Raw genomic sequence first — 14,756 nt, forward strand, 5'->3', positions numbered from 1 at the left:
CCGATTACCTCGGTAGTCCCAGTAGTACCGGCCCTACCGGTGGACAAAACCAGGCCACGGCCGCGGGGACCGGCTCGTATCACAAGAACAATGGCACTCCGACTTTCCAGAGTCAGCAGACCAACGATATGTTCGTCAGTTCGCAAACTCAGTTTGCTGCAGGCCTCACGGATATGAAGAGGCCCCAACCAACTGCGACGGGCGGCAAGCCCGGCATGCTGGGGCCTAGCGGCGGTTACAAACAACAATACTCGCCGTATGGTAGTCCGGGTTCAATGCCGAATCACGGTAGCCCGGGTTATCCGTTACCACCGAGAGGATCGCAAGGAGGTGGACCTAACCAGACCGGTTCGCAAGGACCTTTTAACACGACCTCCACGCCGCCGAGACCTCCTTCGGGACCCGGTACTTCCACCTTGCAAATCAATCAAGCACAGCAGCTGCACATCGGTAACCAGATACAGGTAAGTGAAGTCACTTTTTCTGCGCGAGATCGATTTTCTCGAAAACGAAATATTATACGGGAAATATGTATTCTACTTCTAAGTTATTTTTGCACGGGGGATTTTTTTCGCTTTGTATTTCAATATTTGAAAGAGAAAACTCGTGGATCATGTGGTCTAATTATATTAATTCGAAATTAATTGCGCAATTATAAAATAAATAACCGATCGCACATACACACACACATGCGCGCATCAATGTACCTATACATCGTCTTTTAAGGCTCGTCTACATAAAATCGTAGATTTTAAGGTCGTAAGATATCAAATCGTAGGAAATTGACCAATTCTAGTCGAGTATTCTCCTTACATTTGACTGTGATTGGTCAGTTTCCTGCGAATTAAGACCCCACGACCGTGTACGACTTCTACATAGACAAGCTAAAAGTTTTTTTAGGCCATACCGTCTTTTTAGTTTTCAATCATCAGGGGATGTAAATAAAGTACATAAAATTTTCTCGAGCTAACGCAAAACTCAACGGGATATTAAATTTTCTCAATGAGGATGGATTCCGTATCGCGAACTTCCAAGTTTCGATATAGTGACTTCTTTCGGTCGAACGACGGCCACTGCTAATCGCCACTATCTCGGCGATCAAAACGAAGTAACCGAGAGCTACTCGAGCTCGAGCCGAGTGATATCTGTTGCGCCGCGACGACGCGTCTATTTTTGTCGACGGCATCGCGGGGCATCGTTGGCGACGGCAGCGGTGGTGGCGCGACGTCGAAGGGGTAGCGACGACGACGGTGGGCGGTGGCGGCGGCGGTAGCGACGTTGTTGGTCGTCGATGAAACGCGGTGATACGGGGGGTAGAAGGGAGCACCACGGCGTCACGGGGGCGCCGCGACGCGCAACAAGTAGTCTCGTTTCTCCCAGTGGCGGCGGCGGTAGCGGCGGCGCTCCTCTTTGTAAATTTTCCCTCTCGCCAGAGTCCCCCCTCCCCGCTCCCTCCCTCTCTCTCTCTCTCTCTCTCTCTCTCTCTCTCTCTCTCCCTTGCTCTATATCTTTATCTCTCCGTCCCTCCGCGCCGACGCTCCTGGATGACGTTGAGGGTTGGGGAGGTGGACAGCGAGCGAAGGGTTGCGCGGCCGCGCACAGCCGGCGTCGCGACGCCACCGCCGCCGTCTGCTCGATTTAACCTGCGCCTGCAATCCGCGTCAATACGCTCCATAGTGATAGTCGCGGGGCTACGCTCGTGACAATACGCACGTGACGCCAGCGTCGGCGATGAGGCAGCCCCCGTATGTCTGTTCGTTCGTACAAAGGATTTCACCTGAGCGAATGAAAAGGATCGCTGCGCTCGTCGATATGCTCGTTGCTGCGCTGAATTACATAAGGGTCCCGATTCAATTCGCAACATTGTCGATGGAGGGAGCTCTCTGAATAAAACTCAACGAAGATGTCCCACGCGAATGTATTTCCCTATAAACAATGGGAGCCAATCGTTAGGGAAACTGACGTGATAATCGAGCTCGATTTCTCTCTCTCTCTCTCGCTCTCTTACGTTATTCATCAACTAGAATTGATTGCAGCTAATAATAAGTTAAATTTAATTAATTCGGAACTTATTTTTACTGCCAATTCGAACGTAATGATGTTCAATCTCGCAAACTCTGCAAAAGGTTCAGAGCAAATCGCAGTTTACGAATCTCCATCGGGTCACAGAAACTCGCAGGATCAGCCGCGACCCTTTTATGTCAATCCCAAAGGAAACTTGCTGACCGAGAGGAAACGATGGTTCTACGACGCCGCGCGTGAATATCTGCCGGTATAAAATCTCTAGGTCCATTGTGGCGGCTGCGCTCGGACAGATCTTATCTGCTCGAACGGATCTGGACTCGGAAACGCTTCTGGTTGCTCGTTCCTTCCTCGTAAATCACGTTAGGCGGCGCGTATTTGCATCTCAATGCGTCGAGGAGGCAAATGACGCCTCCTCTTCATCTTTAGCCAGATCCATTATTCTCTCCCTCTCACCTATATAGACATCTTTTACTTTTCCGTGCTCAATTTCGCGTTGCGGATTTTTCATTACTTGCGTAGCTACGATTTTGCGATCCCGTTCGAATTGATACGCGCACCTCGCGTGAATCGACGACATAATCGACGTCGTTGATATTACCTTGACGTTAGTATGGTACAGAATTCCCACGATTGGTAGGAATTCACTGCACGATACGATAATGGGGATCAGCACGCGGTTATAATTAATCATTCTCGGAGTGCTTCGAATCATGAAACTCCACGCGGCTGTCAATTGCGGACCGATGGGTTTCGTCTCGACATCGAGATATTTTATCGTAAAAAAGAGGAAAGATAAACGGATATTGATGTTGAAATCTCCGCGTTCGACAAAATCACTCTTGAATATCGAGCTGTAATCGGGAATACGATGTAAGCGAGATTCAAATCAAGGATTTTTTCATCCTCTCACCGTCAATCTTTCTGCGCTTCTCTACTCTTATTTTTACACATGTCAACATGTCATTTAGTCCGGAAGCCGAGTTTTGCTTCAGGAACCACGATGTCGTGCGATCGATTTACATACCCTGACGTGACTCCCACGTTCTTTTCGCAACCTCTCTCGGACTCTCCGAATCGGTGACATTATCAGGACGGAAGTCCCATCTAGACGGACCGTGTCGCTCGCTTATCACCTCGGAATTGTTGCGCGAGTCGACGTCAGGTACGGACTTTGAAGTTCCAATCGCGTGTTGACAAATTTTTCCTCGAAAAAAAAAATGTACATACATATTCGAAAGGATGAAATAAAATCGCACCAAAGGCCAGAATTAATATGTAGCTAGGATTTAATTAAGAATTCGAGCTACTCAGTATTATTTACCCGCTGTTGCTGCATAAAAAAGCGTAATATCGCTCGTTTAACGACTGATATAATAATTCTTTATTTATGCATCACGTCGGATATGCAATGTACAAATTTAACCGAATAGGATGAAAAAGCGACGCGCGATCATCGATAGGTGGGCGGGGAAAATCGACGTATCGAAATGCCGTGCAAATCAAACGTGCCACGGATGTAATTCGTAAAACTCATTCGGTAAATACGACGCGATCGATACGATTTGCGAAGCATAGCCCCCTCCCCCTCCCCCCGTTTGGCAAAAGGGTGCGTGTATGTTTATGGGCGTTAAGCGGGTTTTCGAAACATTCTACCGCGTCCATACGCGCTCACAGCGAATATTAATTTACCGCTAATTACGAGAATCGAGAATGGTAACGTTACAAACAAACGCGCGAATGCTCAATAAGAATTTATTACCAGAGCTTGTTATAACCCACATGTAATCAGTGGCGCATTTTGATGCGTTCGTTACCCGATTAAGGCCCAGTTTCACAACTCACCGTTAATTCTTAACCGAGGTTCAACTTATTATATTCTCATCTTTTTCCAATTCTACTATTGAAAAGAGATAATGAATAAATTGAACCTCGGTCAAGAGTTAACCGTCAGTTGCGTGAAACTGGGCCTTAGAGAGAAAACGCTGTCGATCGCCGAAGGATCTTCCCTGGCAAGAAGAATAACGCGTGGAATGGATTTCGCGGAATCTTCTTCGTATCGCGAGCTATGCCGAGAATTTCACGCAGATGAAAACGCTACCAATGGCGTAACTCGTGAGGGTGTACCGTCCACTCGCCACCACCTTCTCGACGAACCATGCGATTTTATGACGGGTGGAGGTTGATCAAAATGTTAGCGGGAGTTGGTAATTCCGTTAATTAAGTAACTCCTCGTTTAAGTCATATCGTCCAATTTCTGTATTTCTATCTTGAGAATTCCGAAGCGATTCCTCGTGGCGGTTATCGCATCGTTATCGTATCGTTGTGTGATTCTTACGTTAGATTAATTCTTATATTCGATCTGACGTCCAGTATAGTTGGATCGATATTATTTAGATGGCATTACGACAAATGCAGATCAGCATGGATGATTTACTGTCGAAATAAAGCGGGTCGATCGCATGCGGTTAATAACCCCGTCCTCACCTATGTAAAATAGCGTTCACAGCTTAATCGGCGAAATATTCAAATTACCCGATTTCGAGGCATGTTTCGGGGCGCCAAAGAGCAAGCGCACTGCTCATTTAAATGATAATCGTTGCACGCACGAATGTGTGCCTTCTCGTTCTTCTTCTTCTTCTTCTTCCTTCTCCCCATTGACATCTTTTCCGCTGACATTGTTCATTTCCTATCGAAACGGTCGGTGAGATATGCACGTATGATCGGAAGGGTTATCGATTCCAAAGACGTCAATCTGCATACCGTAATGAGCCCAAGAAGGATGTCGTTTCCTTTTCTCGTGACCTTCATCTTGACCCTGTACAAAGTTCACGCTTTTGCCACTTCGCCGTTATTGTCGAACAATCGACGGTACACGTTGTAAATTAGCATTTAGTAGTTCGTTTTTCTCAAGAATTTCATCGTTTGCATCATTCGATCATTTGGTACCATTGATTCGTGTGATTTAACTATTATTTGTTATTATTATTTAGTAAATATTTACCGTAAGTAAATGTTAAGTTGGCACTGCTTAAACAAATATTTGGTTAAAATTTAGTATATTTTTTCTCAACGTACGCATGTAAATTTATTTCATTGTATAAAGTACTTTATTATATAAAGTATCAGCACTTTAATGTGTATTATCCAGTGTAGTCCGAGTGATCGAATTTACCATAAGACACCTTAATCGTTAATTAGTCTGCTAGTTGTTTTTGCCGTGCAAGTCGATCGGTGAAATATCTCGACGCCAATTCACGATCCTTGCTATCTGTCGATTAAAAAAAAACTCCCGTTGCACTGTGTATCGATACGTATAGATATACATATATTATATATATGTACGTATATATATATATATTTATACTGCACTATATGTGATGACAGAAACTATAGAACGTGGTGCAACACGCTGCTCGATGAGCGTAACGTTGTTCTCAATTTGTTTCTATACCGCGCGCGTACCACTTCAAATGTGATTCGATAATGAAACAGCACTCGTTCGTCGTCGGGCCGATTTTCGTGCATCGGAATAGTTGATATTATTCGACGTACAAACGCGAATACGCCGAGCATCGCCCACCCCGGACGTTGTTAATTTGACGAATCATACAATTGACTTTTAACCGCTCACGCGCTTTTGTATACTTTATCGCTCTCGTCCTCATTCATTTTCTTCGACGTGATGTCCGCGCGTCTACCTCTATCGCTTCGATTAATCAGCCAACAGCGAATTACATGTCCACGTAAATAACAGTGCGAGTTTCCCCGTAGATAGCCGCGATGAGTTCAATGCGGCTCGGGAAAATCGGCGTTCGTTCCACGACGACAAGCGGTTACGATAAATCGTGAATGGTGTGGCGTAGGTACATAAATTAACGCCACACTCTTATCAAAGAAGGACGTGCCACGCCGCGGCCGCGTAATCATCGCGTCGCATCGTTGCAAATTGTGACCAGCGAATTGCCGTCTCTCGCGCAAGCTGCGCAATTTCTAATCGTGCTAAACGTTTCCACAGTTAATCGGTGAATACGCATTTTCCTGTATAGCAAGATAGTATAGACAGATATACTGCACGGAGAAAAATGTTTGGTTGAATTATCTGGAATTCAGGTGGAAAATGAACGATCCAGAATTCTGATCAAGTCTACTAGATTTCTGATTAAATCTATTAGAATTCTAATTTAACTGGAATTCTAGACCGTTTATTTTCCAACAGAATTCCAGTTAATTCAAATAAACATTTTTTCCGTATGATTGTACTAGGATTGCCACAGATCTAGAAACCCGGGAAAACCGGGAAAAGTCAAGGAAATTGAAATTGGTCATGGAAAACCGGGAAAAGACAGGGGAAAATGTAAAAAGACCTGAAATTTTGAAATTTGGTCACAATTTTCTTAAACTGCTCCTATTCCAGATAATTATTATAATTTTTTAATATTATATCTGACATTTACAGCGAAATACGTTTAAAATTCGCACACTTTAAACGATTTTAATAAAATAATTAAAATTTATATTTTATTCGGTATTTTTATTTGATCGCCCTTTTTCGTAATGGCATTTTTTTCCTAATACTAATTAATTTTTTGTTTGCTTGAATTTGCACCCAAACTTTTAGTATGCTATTGATCTTTTTTGCGTTGTTTTTAATAATATAGGCTTGCTTTCCTACAATTCTTGACTTTAAATGTGTTAAAATTTACATATTTTATATTGGAAAATTTTCCATTTTCATCTAGAAAACCTGGAAAAGTTAGGGAATTTTAAAATTCATTTTCTGTGGCAACCCTGTGTACAATCTTTAGAGAAATTAGTGCAGTGACTGTAAAGATGACAACTATATTTCATACGTAGAATCAACGTACGGTATGGTTGAATAAACTATTTTGTAGTTATTGTAACTGTAACATAGTTTATTCAACTATACTCCAAGTCAAAAGTTTGGAGATATTTTATAAAATTTAACATTTTTAGGATTACTTATTAATATTTCCGTTCGAAACCTAGCTGGGATATTTTTCAAAATAATTTCTTTGTAGATATACATCTATAATATTTTTATCAGTATCGTTAATATTAAGTTAATTACTAATTTAATAACTGAATAACATGATATTCTAATTTTACAAGTTTGAGACTGCGCTTTAAGATTGACAAGTAATCGATAATTTCGTCGATAACGTAATTTGCAAAAAGCTGAATAATGTATATAAATTTGTAGGAAAATATTGTTAGGTACTTAAAGTTCCAGGTCGATCGAAAATGTCTTTATTTATTGATTGCATTAGTCTTACATAAGCTATATTTACTTATTGTTATATAATGTATAAAGCCTCGCGTGTATTCTACACATTTACGGTGCGGTCGTAATAATCAGAAAAGATAGAAAAACTCTTGGCATATATTGATTTTTTCTAATAATTAATTTGTTGTTACTAAAATTGAGAACTCTGAGTAAAAGTCTACGGAAAGAATGTGGTTTTGCTGAAGTATGTAAAAATGTAGCTAGATACAAATCTGAAAATAATTTAGTTGAAACATTAAAAAATAGTTATGTAGAAAGCTCAATTGTTGATGACAAAGCTGTAATCAATTTTAGCATTCTACAATAAGAAAAAAATTGTGAATAATTAATTGTTTGACTAAATTAATTTAATTGTCTGTATTTCTCTCTTTCGTTAAAGAATGTTATTCAAATATACGATATAATATACGTTTGACTGAAATATATTCTTCTTCGAAAGAAATAAAGACAAACTAAATTTAGTCAAACGGACAATTATTTTTCTCAGTGATAGCAACTTGAGCATTCTACATAATTATTTTGGCGGCGTAAACAAAATTATTTTTAGATGTAGCTATTTTTTACTTGAGCAAAAGCATTCTTTCCGTGTATACACACAAACAACGACTTGGCGCTAGATGGGGGGGGGTGTAAATTATTTATACCCGCTCTGATCGTCTGCAAAATGATGGTTCGCACCGATTCTAGTGAATACATCTTGCTCGTATGTCACGTCGCGCGGGGTCTATAGTGTCTTGGCGGGCAGTCTGTGATTTTACAGACGCGCGCTCGTCGATTCCGCGCGTCACGGTACCTACAAACGACGACGCGACGCGACAGCGGTTCTCGTACACGAGCGTCGATCCGGCATATGTACGAGGAGGCACATTCCACAATGCATACCGCGTTGAAATCGATATCCACGTTCCTCCATTTGCAACCTACATCGCGCCGGTCCTGTACAGTGTCTGTTTCCCCGCGCTTGTCGATCGACCAGGCGTTTGCGTTTTCGTTTTAAATCGATCGAGATAGCCAAAATGCGTGCTCGCAAATTACGTCCCCGCATATTTTGACAATGTCTCCGGTAGATTTGCGAACACGAATGGAAAATTAGTTTTACGTGTTTTGCGAAATTACTCTACGTTATCGCATCCGCATAAGCACCGTATCGGAAATGACCGAAAATATCGTTGAGAATTCATTATTTTTGTACCAGGTGAAAAAACGTATTAATCCCTGTTTTCGAATACGGGTTCAATTTTGCACGAGAAATGAAATTCGACGATATGCGCCCCCACGGGGCATACCGCGTGTATTAACCAGGTACAAATAACGTAATGCCCAACCTCCGTGCTCCGCCAGCATAATAATCTCCGCATGTCATTTCGCTTGAATCTGCGAACAATTAACAGGATAAAAATAATATCGGTGCCTCGCAATGTCGCGATCGGTATACACAATACGTATGGTATAATCATATTCAGGGACAGATGTCATCGAATCTATGCATTATGAGTAATTTATTGAATTAGCTTCGAACAATAAAAACGCGCGTATTCCGAGAAAAATTAAGCGTTCTTTTTGCGCGTATTTCAATCTATCAGTTATCATTTTTTTCAATTCTCTTTATATTTTTTTATTTTTACGATAATATGACATGGACATATCGCTCCTTTACTTTAAAAGTAACACAACTGAGAAAACATGATTTTCCGATTAACAGCATGAACGAATTAAATAAACATTATCTCATCGATCATCCAAAGTAAGCTAACTTAAGTTCATAAAAAAAAAATCGTTATTATTTCTCCTTTTCTGCGAAATTGATAATATTTTGTGTCGCTTTTCACGTATGAGGAAAAGTACCTTCTCCTCGGACTTACGCTAATGATATCTCTCGATGTCTAAAAAAAGAGAATATAAATTTGAGAGATGGCCGCATATTATTACGATCCGATCTGGTGACGCGCACGTCGACCGTCATTCTCGGATTGACGTAATGAAAGCTCGTCATCGTTGACGCGCGAATAATACAAGTACATCTTGCCCGCGGCAAGGACGAGAACGGCCACCTCGGCGTGCGTGGCCAACTGCAGAGCTGCACACGGGACACGATCGTCGTCGTCATTGTTTCGCCGCGCTGCTGCTGCCTGTCCGGCGCTCGCTCGACGAGGCGCCTAGCCTCTCCGCGCCTCTCCCGTCGCTCTGCGCGCGAATCCGGTTGACTTGCTAATTTTAACTCGACCGTGACACCGCACAAGTGCAACTATACCGCGCGGTTTCGCGCGCGATTGTCTCGCGAGCGAGCGAGCGAATTCCCGAGAAATTGGTGTGATTTCGCGCGTTCGAGCACGCGAGCGGGCGCGGTCTCTTTTCACCCCCCTGGGTTTCATCCCATTGGCGAAATCCGCGTGCGAGCGAGTCGTCTGATAAAACTCGACGCGATAACGCTCGCTAGATTATCGAGAATTACCGGGTGAATATCTATCGAATACAGCATGACTTGCATTTACACGGGCACGTTATGTATAATGTTAATCCGCGCGATGGCGAACTATGACTCGCGGAAATACCGGGGATGTCAGTATACCCCTGTTTGGTGTACAAACGGGCGCACGTGTTCCTTGGCCAACGTTCTGCGAACGATACCGTTGTCGATGCACCGTGCAATTTCAGGGGGATTATGAATTCTATGAACGTTCTCATACGTGTACATTCCCAGAAGATTAAGATCCATTCGCGAATAACGCAACACTTCTTTTTATGATTTGAGAACGATTTTATTGCACGCAATTTTTATATTTGTAATATTCATTATTTCTGTATAATTAATTCCGATGGAAATCTTGTGAAAGTAAAAAAGTCTATTGCGAAATCTGTTTGATATATGTATTTATACATACGATGTAGATAGATATCGTCTTCAAATTCAGCATCAGTTTTCTCGTTGGATCTTTTACATCTTTTATCGAAAGTACGAAGCGTCAGGGAGTATTTTCGTCCGACGCGATTCCGACGCGCGGTGATATTCTGAAGTACACATCGCTCTCATATATGTAACAAGGCTAACAAAGTCCGCAAGACAAACGATGTAGCCGAGCTGCACGTGTCCAGTGGCGTCGGACGTTTGCTCCCGCCTGAATATCTTCCAGCGGAATGATGGCCGCTACCTAGCTTCGTAGTCCTCGAGCGATACATGTTATATTTCGTTTTTGTCCACAAATTACGTAATCTCGCAATGTTACACATGAAAGCGCGTACCAACTGATCAGTGATTGTATATGTTTAACCGAAGACTTGTCTGCTCATTTACGTGACTTTCCCTTATAAAGTGCCTAATTCTGAATCTAATCTCTGAATTCTTACACGGAAAACAATTTTGCTGACAAAACGGGAAAAAACTGGACTAGATACAAATCTGAAAATAATTTTATTAGACCATAAAATAATTACGTAGGACGCGCTCGTAATGAGCACTGCAAAAAAGTTTTGACAATGACTGATTTGAATGTGTTACGTAATTATTTTGATAATCCAGCAAAATTGTATTAAGATATGTATCTAACTATTTTTTTTTTTTTTAGATATTTCAGCAAAATCCGTAGTTTCGCTGGAAAAAATAATTTGGTAACAATTTTATTGGATTATCAAAATAATTATATAGGACACTCACACGCACATAAATTGATGAATAACAAAACTTATTTCAGCATTGTCATCGACACTTGAGCGTTCTATATATAATTTATATTTTGATAGTCTAATAGAATTATTTTCAAATCTGTATGTAGCTAAATGTTTGGATACTTCAGACCATTTCTTTAAGATTCGGAATTAGAACGTGTATTTTAAGAAAAAGTCATGCAAAAATAAGCCAAATTTAAACATAAAATCACAGATTAGTTATACACGGTCTCCATCTTTTCGCCTGGGGTTGTCTCTGGAAATGACATCTCGAATTTGTGATGTTCCTTTCCAGAGACGTTGAACGCGTCTTGCATCGAGGATATCGGCGCGGCGCCATCGCTATCCCCGGCCGTCGCTCAGCTCTGGCACGTCGCCGAGGATATCACGGCGGCTGAACGAACGCGTCGACAAGTAGCCCGACCGCAAGCACGCGTATTTTTGGTGCGACGTTCCGCGGAGCAGCGGCAGCCAATAGTGATCTCTTCGGAGAACTATCGAGCGCCTTCTGGAACTCATAACTATATATTTGATCCAGGCCAGATAAACATCTCTCAAAAATAGTAGAGTCGGTCGGCGTGTAACAGCGAGGTTGAGTCGGCGTCGACAACGAAGCTCCTAAATTGTGATTCGTCTTCCAGAGAGTTCTCCCTTTCCGCCGCATCCAAGATCTTCTTCTTATTATTATTTGAATGGCTCCTGTCTCCAGTATTGAGAGGAGACAATACGGGCAGATCACGTCAAGATTAATTTCCAAAGTCTTCCTCACGTCTTTGACTTGTAATGCGTACCACGCCACCTGGAGCCAGAAATGCATACGAGATCGTATAAAGCGGAACCGCGTGTACTTAAAGCTCTGTATATCAAAGTAGCGCATTCCTTTAATCTGAGCCGGAATGCCGACAGTCTTCCTATTGGCTATTTCGACCGCCATTTGTGGCCCAGTCCAATAAGCGCTTAGTATTATTGGCATAGGGTACGGTTAGTAAGCCAAAATGGAGGATCTCTGCGCTACTTTGATGTATAGAGTTTAGCGTGTACGGTTAGATTCCCGCGCGCGGTATACACGCTTCGATCACGTCCTGTTTCTTCTTTCCTCGCAAGCCGAGATTAGCTCTCGCCTCTAAAGATAGGTCGCTACGTATATTATAATATATCGCGCTTTTAAATGTGCGCGAACGTTCTCGAGAATTAAGCTTTGCGATTCAATAAATACACGATAATTATACCTTATTGTATAAATTTCTTGTTTATCATTTCTTCGTCGATCGATCTCCGAATACAGGGTCGTGTGACGCCAACCGATGACTTTGCTATATTGAGCCGAAGCTTATTGATTTACGATTCCTTGATGTAACAGGACCTTTTGACAAACTTAGAGTCCGCAATGTTCTCGATCGGGTCCATTCAAGACGATAAGATTTCTCTTCGGAGCGCCAGCCATCTCGTTCGTCGATGCTTCTGGTTCGTGTTTGGCGCAAAAAGAGGCCACGATCCGAGTGCAATCGCAACCGACTGCAAATAACTCGGGCTCCGACCAACATGGAATGCCACGCCTGTAAACGCGTTCTTTCGATCGAGCAGGCGCCCCTCTGCAACAACGCGCTCTCTGACGCATAAATCTGCTGCGTACACGAGAATGGATAATAGAGATGTTTCTTGTGTGTATGTGTGTTGTGTACAGTATAGTTTTTAATGATATTAAAAAATAGGTAATTTGGTTTCCGTTTAAATTCTTGAATTGATTCATATACAATGATTTTTTTGCTCTATACTAATATTTCTGTTGTGGATTATCCTATTGTGTCTAGATATAATATACATATCCCTATTGCGTTGATAAAAAAGTAACACACGTAAAAAAATTAGCATTTTTCGGATGATAAATGGAAATCAACTTTAAAGACTAATATATTTGTCATGAAAAATGACTCATTTGTAGTTTACCTGCTTATGTAGAAAAATGTCACGACTCTGAGGGGATGAAAGGACCACGCGCTAATTATATATGGAAAATTGGATCTCGGGTATCAAGAGTGTAAAACTTGTGTTCAGAAGCACCCCTTTGATATACCATAGCTCAAGAACTATCCATTATTTGAGCCATGTATAACATTTTTTTTGTTTACCACATAAGCTATCATGTAAAAACCAACTTTTATCGAGACGCAATTTTCCATATAATTAGCAGCGTCCTTCACATTAGAATTGCAGAGTTCGAATTTTAAAAACGCATGATACAGTTTTAAAGAGAAACGCATCAAAGAATAACACGGAAAGAAAGTAAAGTTCTAGAAATTGAATATTCAATATCCCCTAAAACATCGTTTCAATTCAGAATTTTTAAAATACTCTACTGAAAAATTGCTGATTTAGACATATGTATCATTTTTCTAACGTAGCGATATTTTCCATTCGTGACAACAACGTTCCATTTTCATATCTTGATCGTGTACGAAAAAAAAAAAAACTCATTTTAGTGTACTCGCTCGCGTGTTTATCACAATGTGGGTCGAAGTAACAGCTTAATAGATACACAATGTGGCCATCAAACTGCGATACCTACGCAGAGAGGATCCTACCGTTGGAACCTGTCTATTTTCCACTCGCGGCACAGTCTCCAGCAGTTGGCTTGGCCGCGTAACCGTGGCGACGATAAAATTCATTTACGAGTGCATTAGACGCGCGAGCCACGGCTTTGTGCGATAGTCGCTTCCGCTCCACTTGTAAATCAAGAATTTAGCTCGACGTCTCTCTCGTGGCTATCTAGACCTTCTTCTTCCTACCCCTCCGGGCCAGCAGAATCATTTCGCCGCCATCGCGCTATTTTTAACGTGGTAGCTACCAATTCCTTCTCGATGACACGGCAAACTCCCGCGCGCTTCTTCGACTACGTTCAATCTTGCGCCGACTACTCATCTTCTTTCTGGGTTAATGAACATAGATCACTCCTTAGCCAAGAAGTGTCAATGATCACGTTGAATACTAATATGCGTTCGGCAATTACTTACGGAAATTAACTTTTTTCTTCAATAAAACTTTTTTTAATTATATGCGATGTGAACAAAAAATAATTAGATCTTGCAATTAATATTATTTTTTTATAAATATTATGATATATTTAAATGCTTATTAGCCATGTATCCAATTGTCAGATGGTAGAACCGAAATGGAATTCAGCAGAATTTAATTATTTGCCAATAATATTATATAAGATGGAAATTAAACGACGGTAAACTTTAAACTTGCCAGCACACGATTGATAAACTTCTGTATCCTCGCATTACTAAGAATTCATTGAATTCTCAAATATTATCAAATTGCTAATTAAGATTCTAGAAGAAACTGGAATGTAATTGATTTTGTATGTATTGTGCAGTAGTGGTTGACGACAGCTTTCGTAAATAAAGATATAAAAAACGTAAACGAGACGGGAGAATAGAAATTGCGCTCTTTATTTCAAATAGAAGTAACACTGGATAACTACGTTATGTTTTATACATTCAATTTATTTATTTAATTTATTTAATTAATTTACTTTGTCGTTTCTATGCCGTTTAATAACTATATATCTATATAGCTTTTTAATACCATTGTCGTCAATATACATCAAGAATACATTTGGACAAGATTATTGCTCAAACTGAAGCGTCGATTTCTGTTTAATAAGCGCGTAGTGTTTATTGCTCCTTCATTTAGTCTTTCGATATCTATACGCGACGCACGAAGATATGATAATTAGGCGTGGAGAACGGCGACGAGA

At 41.2% G+C, this 14,756-nt stretch overlaps 1 protein-coding gene across 1 annotated transcript in view; it reads left to right on the top strand.

The window, feature by feature from the left end:
- mam (neurogenic protein mastermind) overlaps positions 1-14,756 on the top strand; it is a 191,617-nt gene that overhangs the window by 134,721 nt on the left and 42,140 nt on the right. The window contains exon 5 of the mRNA XM_018503556.1: positions 17-464. Coding sequence (XP_018359058.1) covers positions 17-464 — 448 coding nt within the window. The remainder of the gene's footprint in view (positions 1-16; positions 465-14,756) is intronic.

Source organism: Trachymyrmex cornetzi, unplaced genomic scaffold (assembly GCF_001594075.2).
Source record: "Trachymyrmex cornetzi isolate Tcor2-1 unplaced genomic scaffold, Tcor1.1 scaffold16, whole genome shotgun sequence".
Lineage (NCBI taxonomy): Eukaryota > Metazoa > Arthropoda > Insecta > Hymenoptera > Formicidae > Trachymyrmex > Trachymyrmex cornetzi.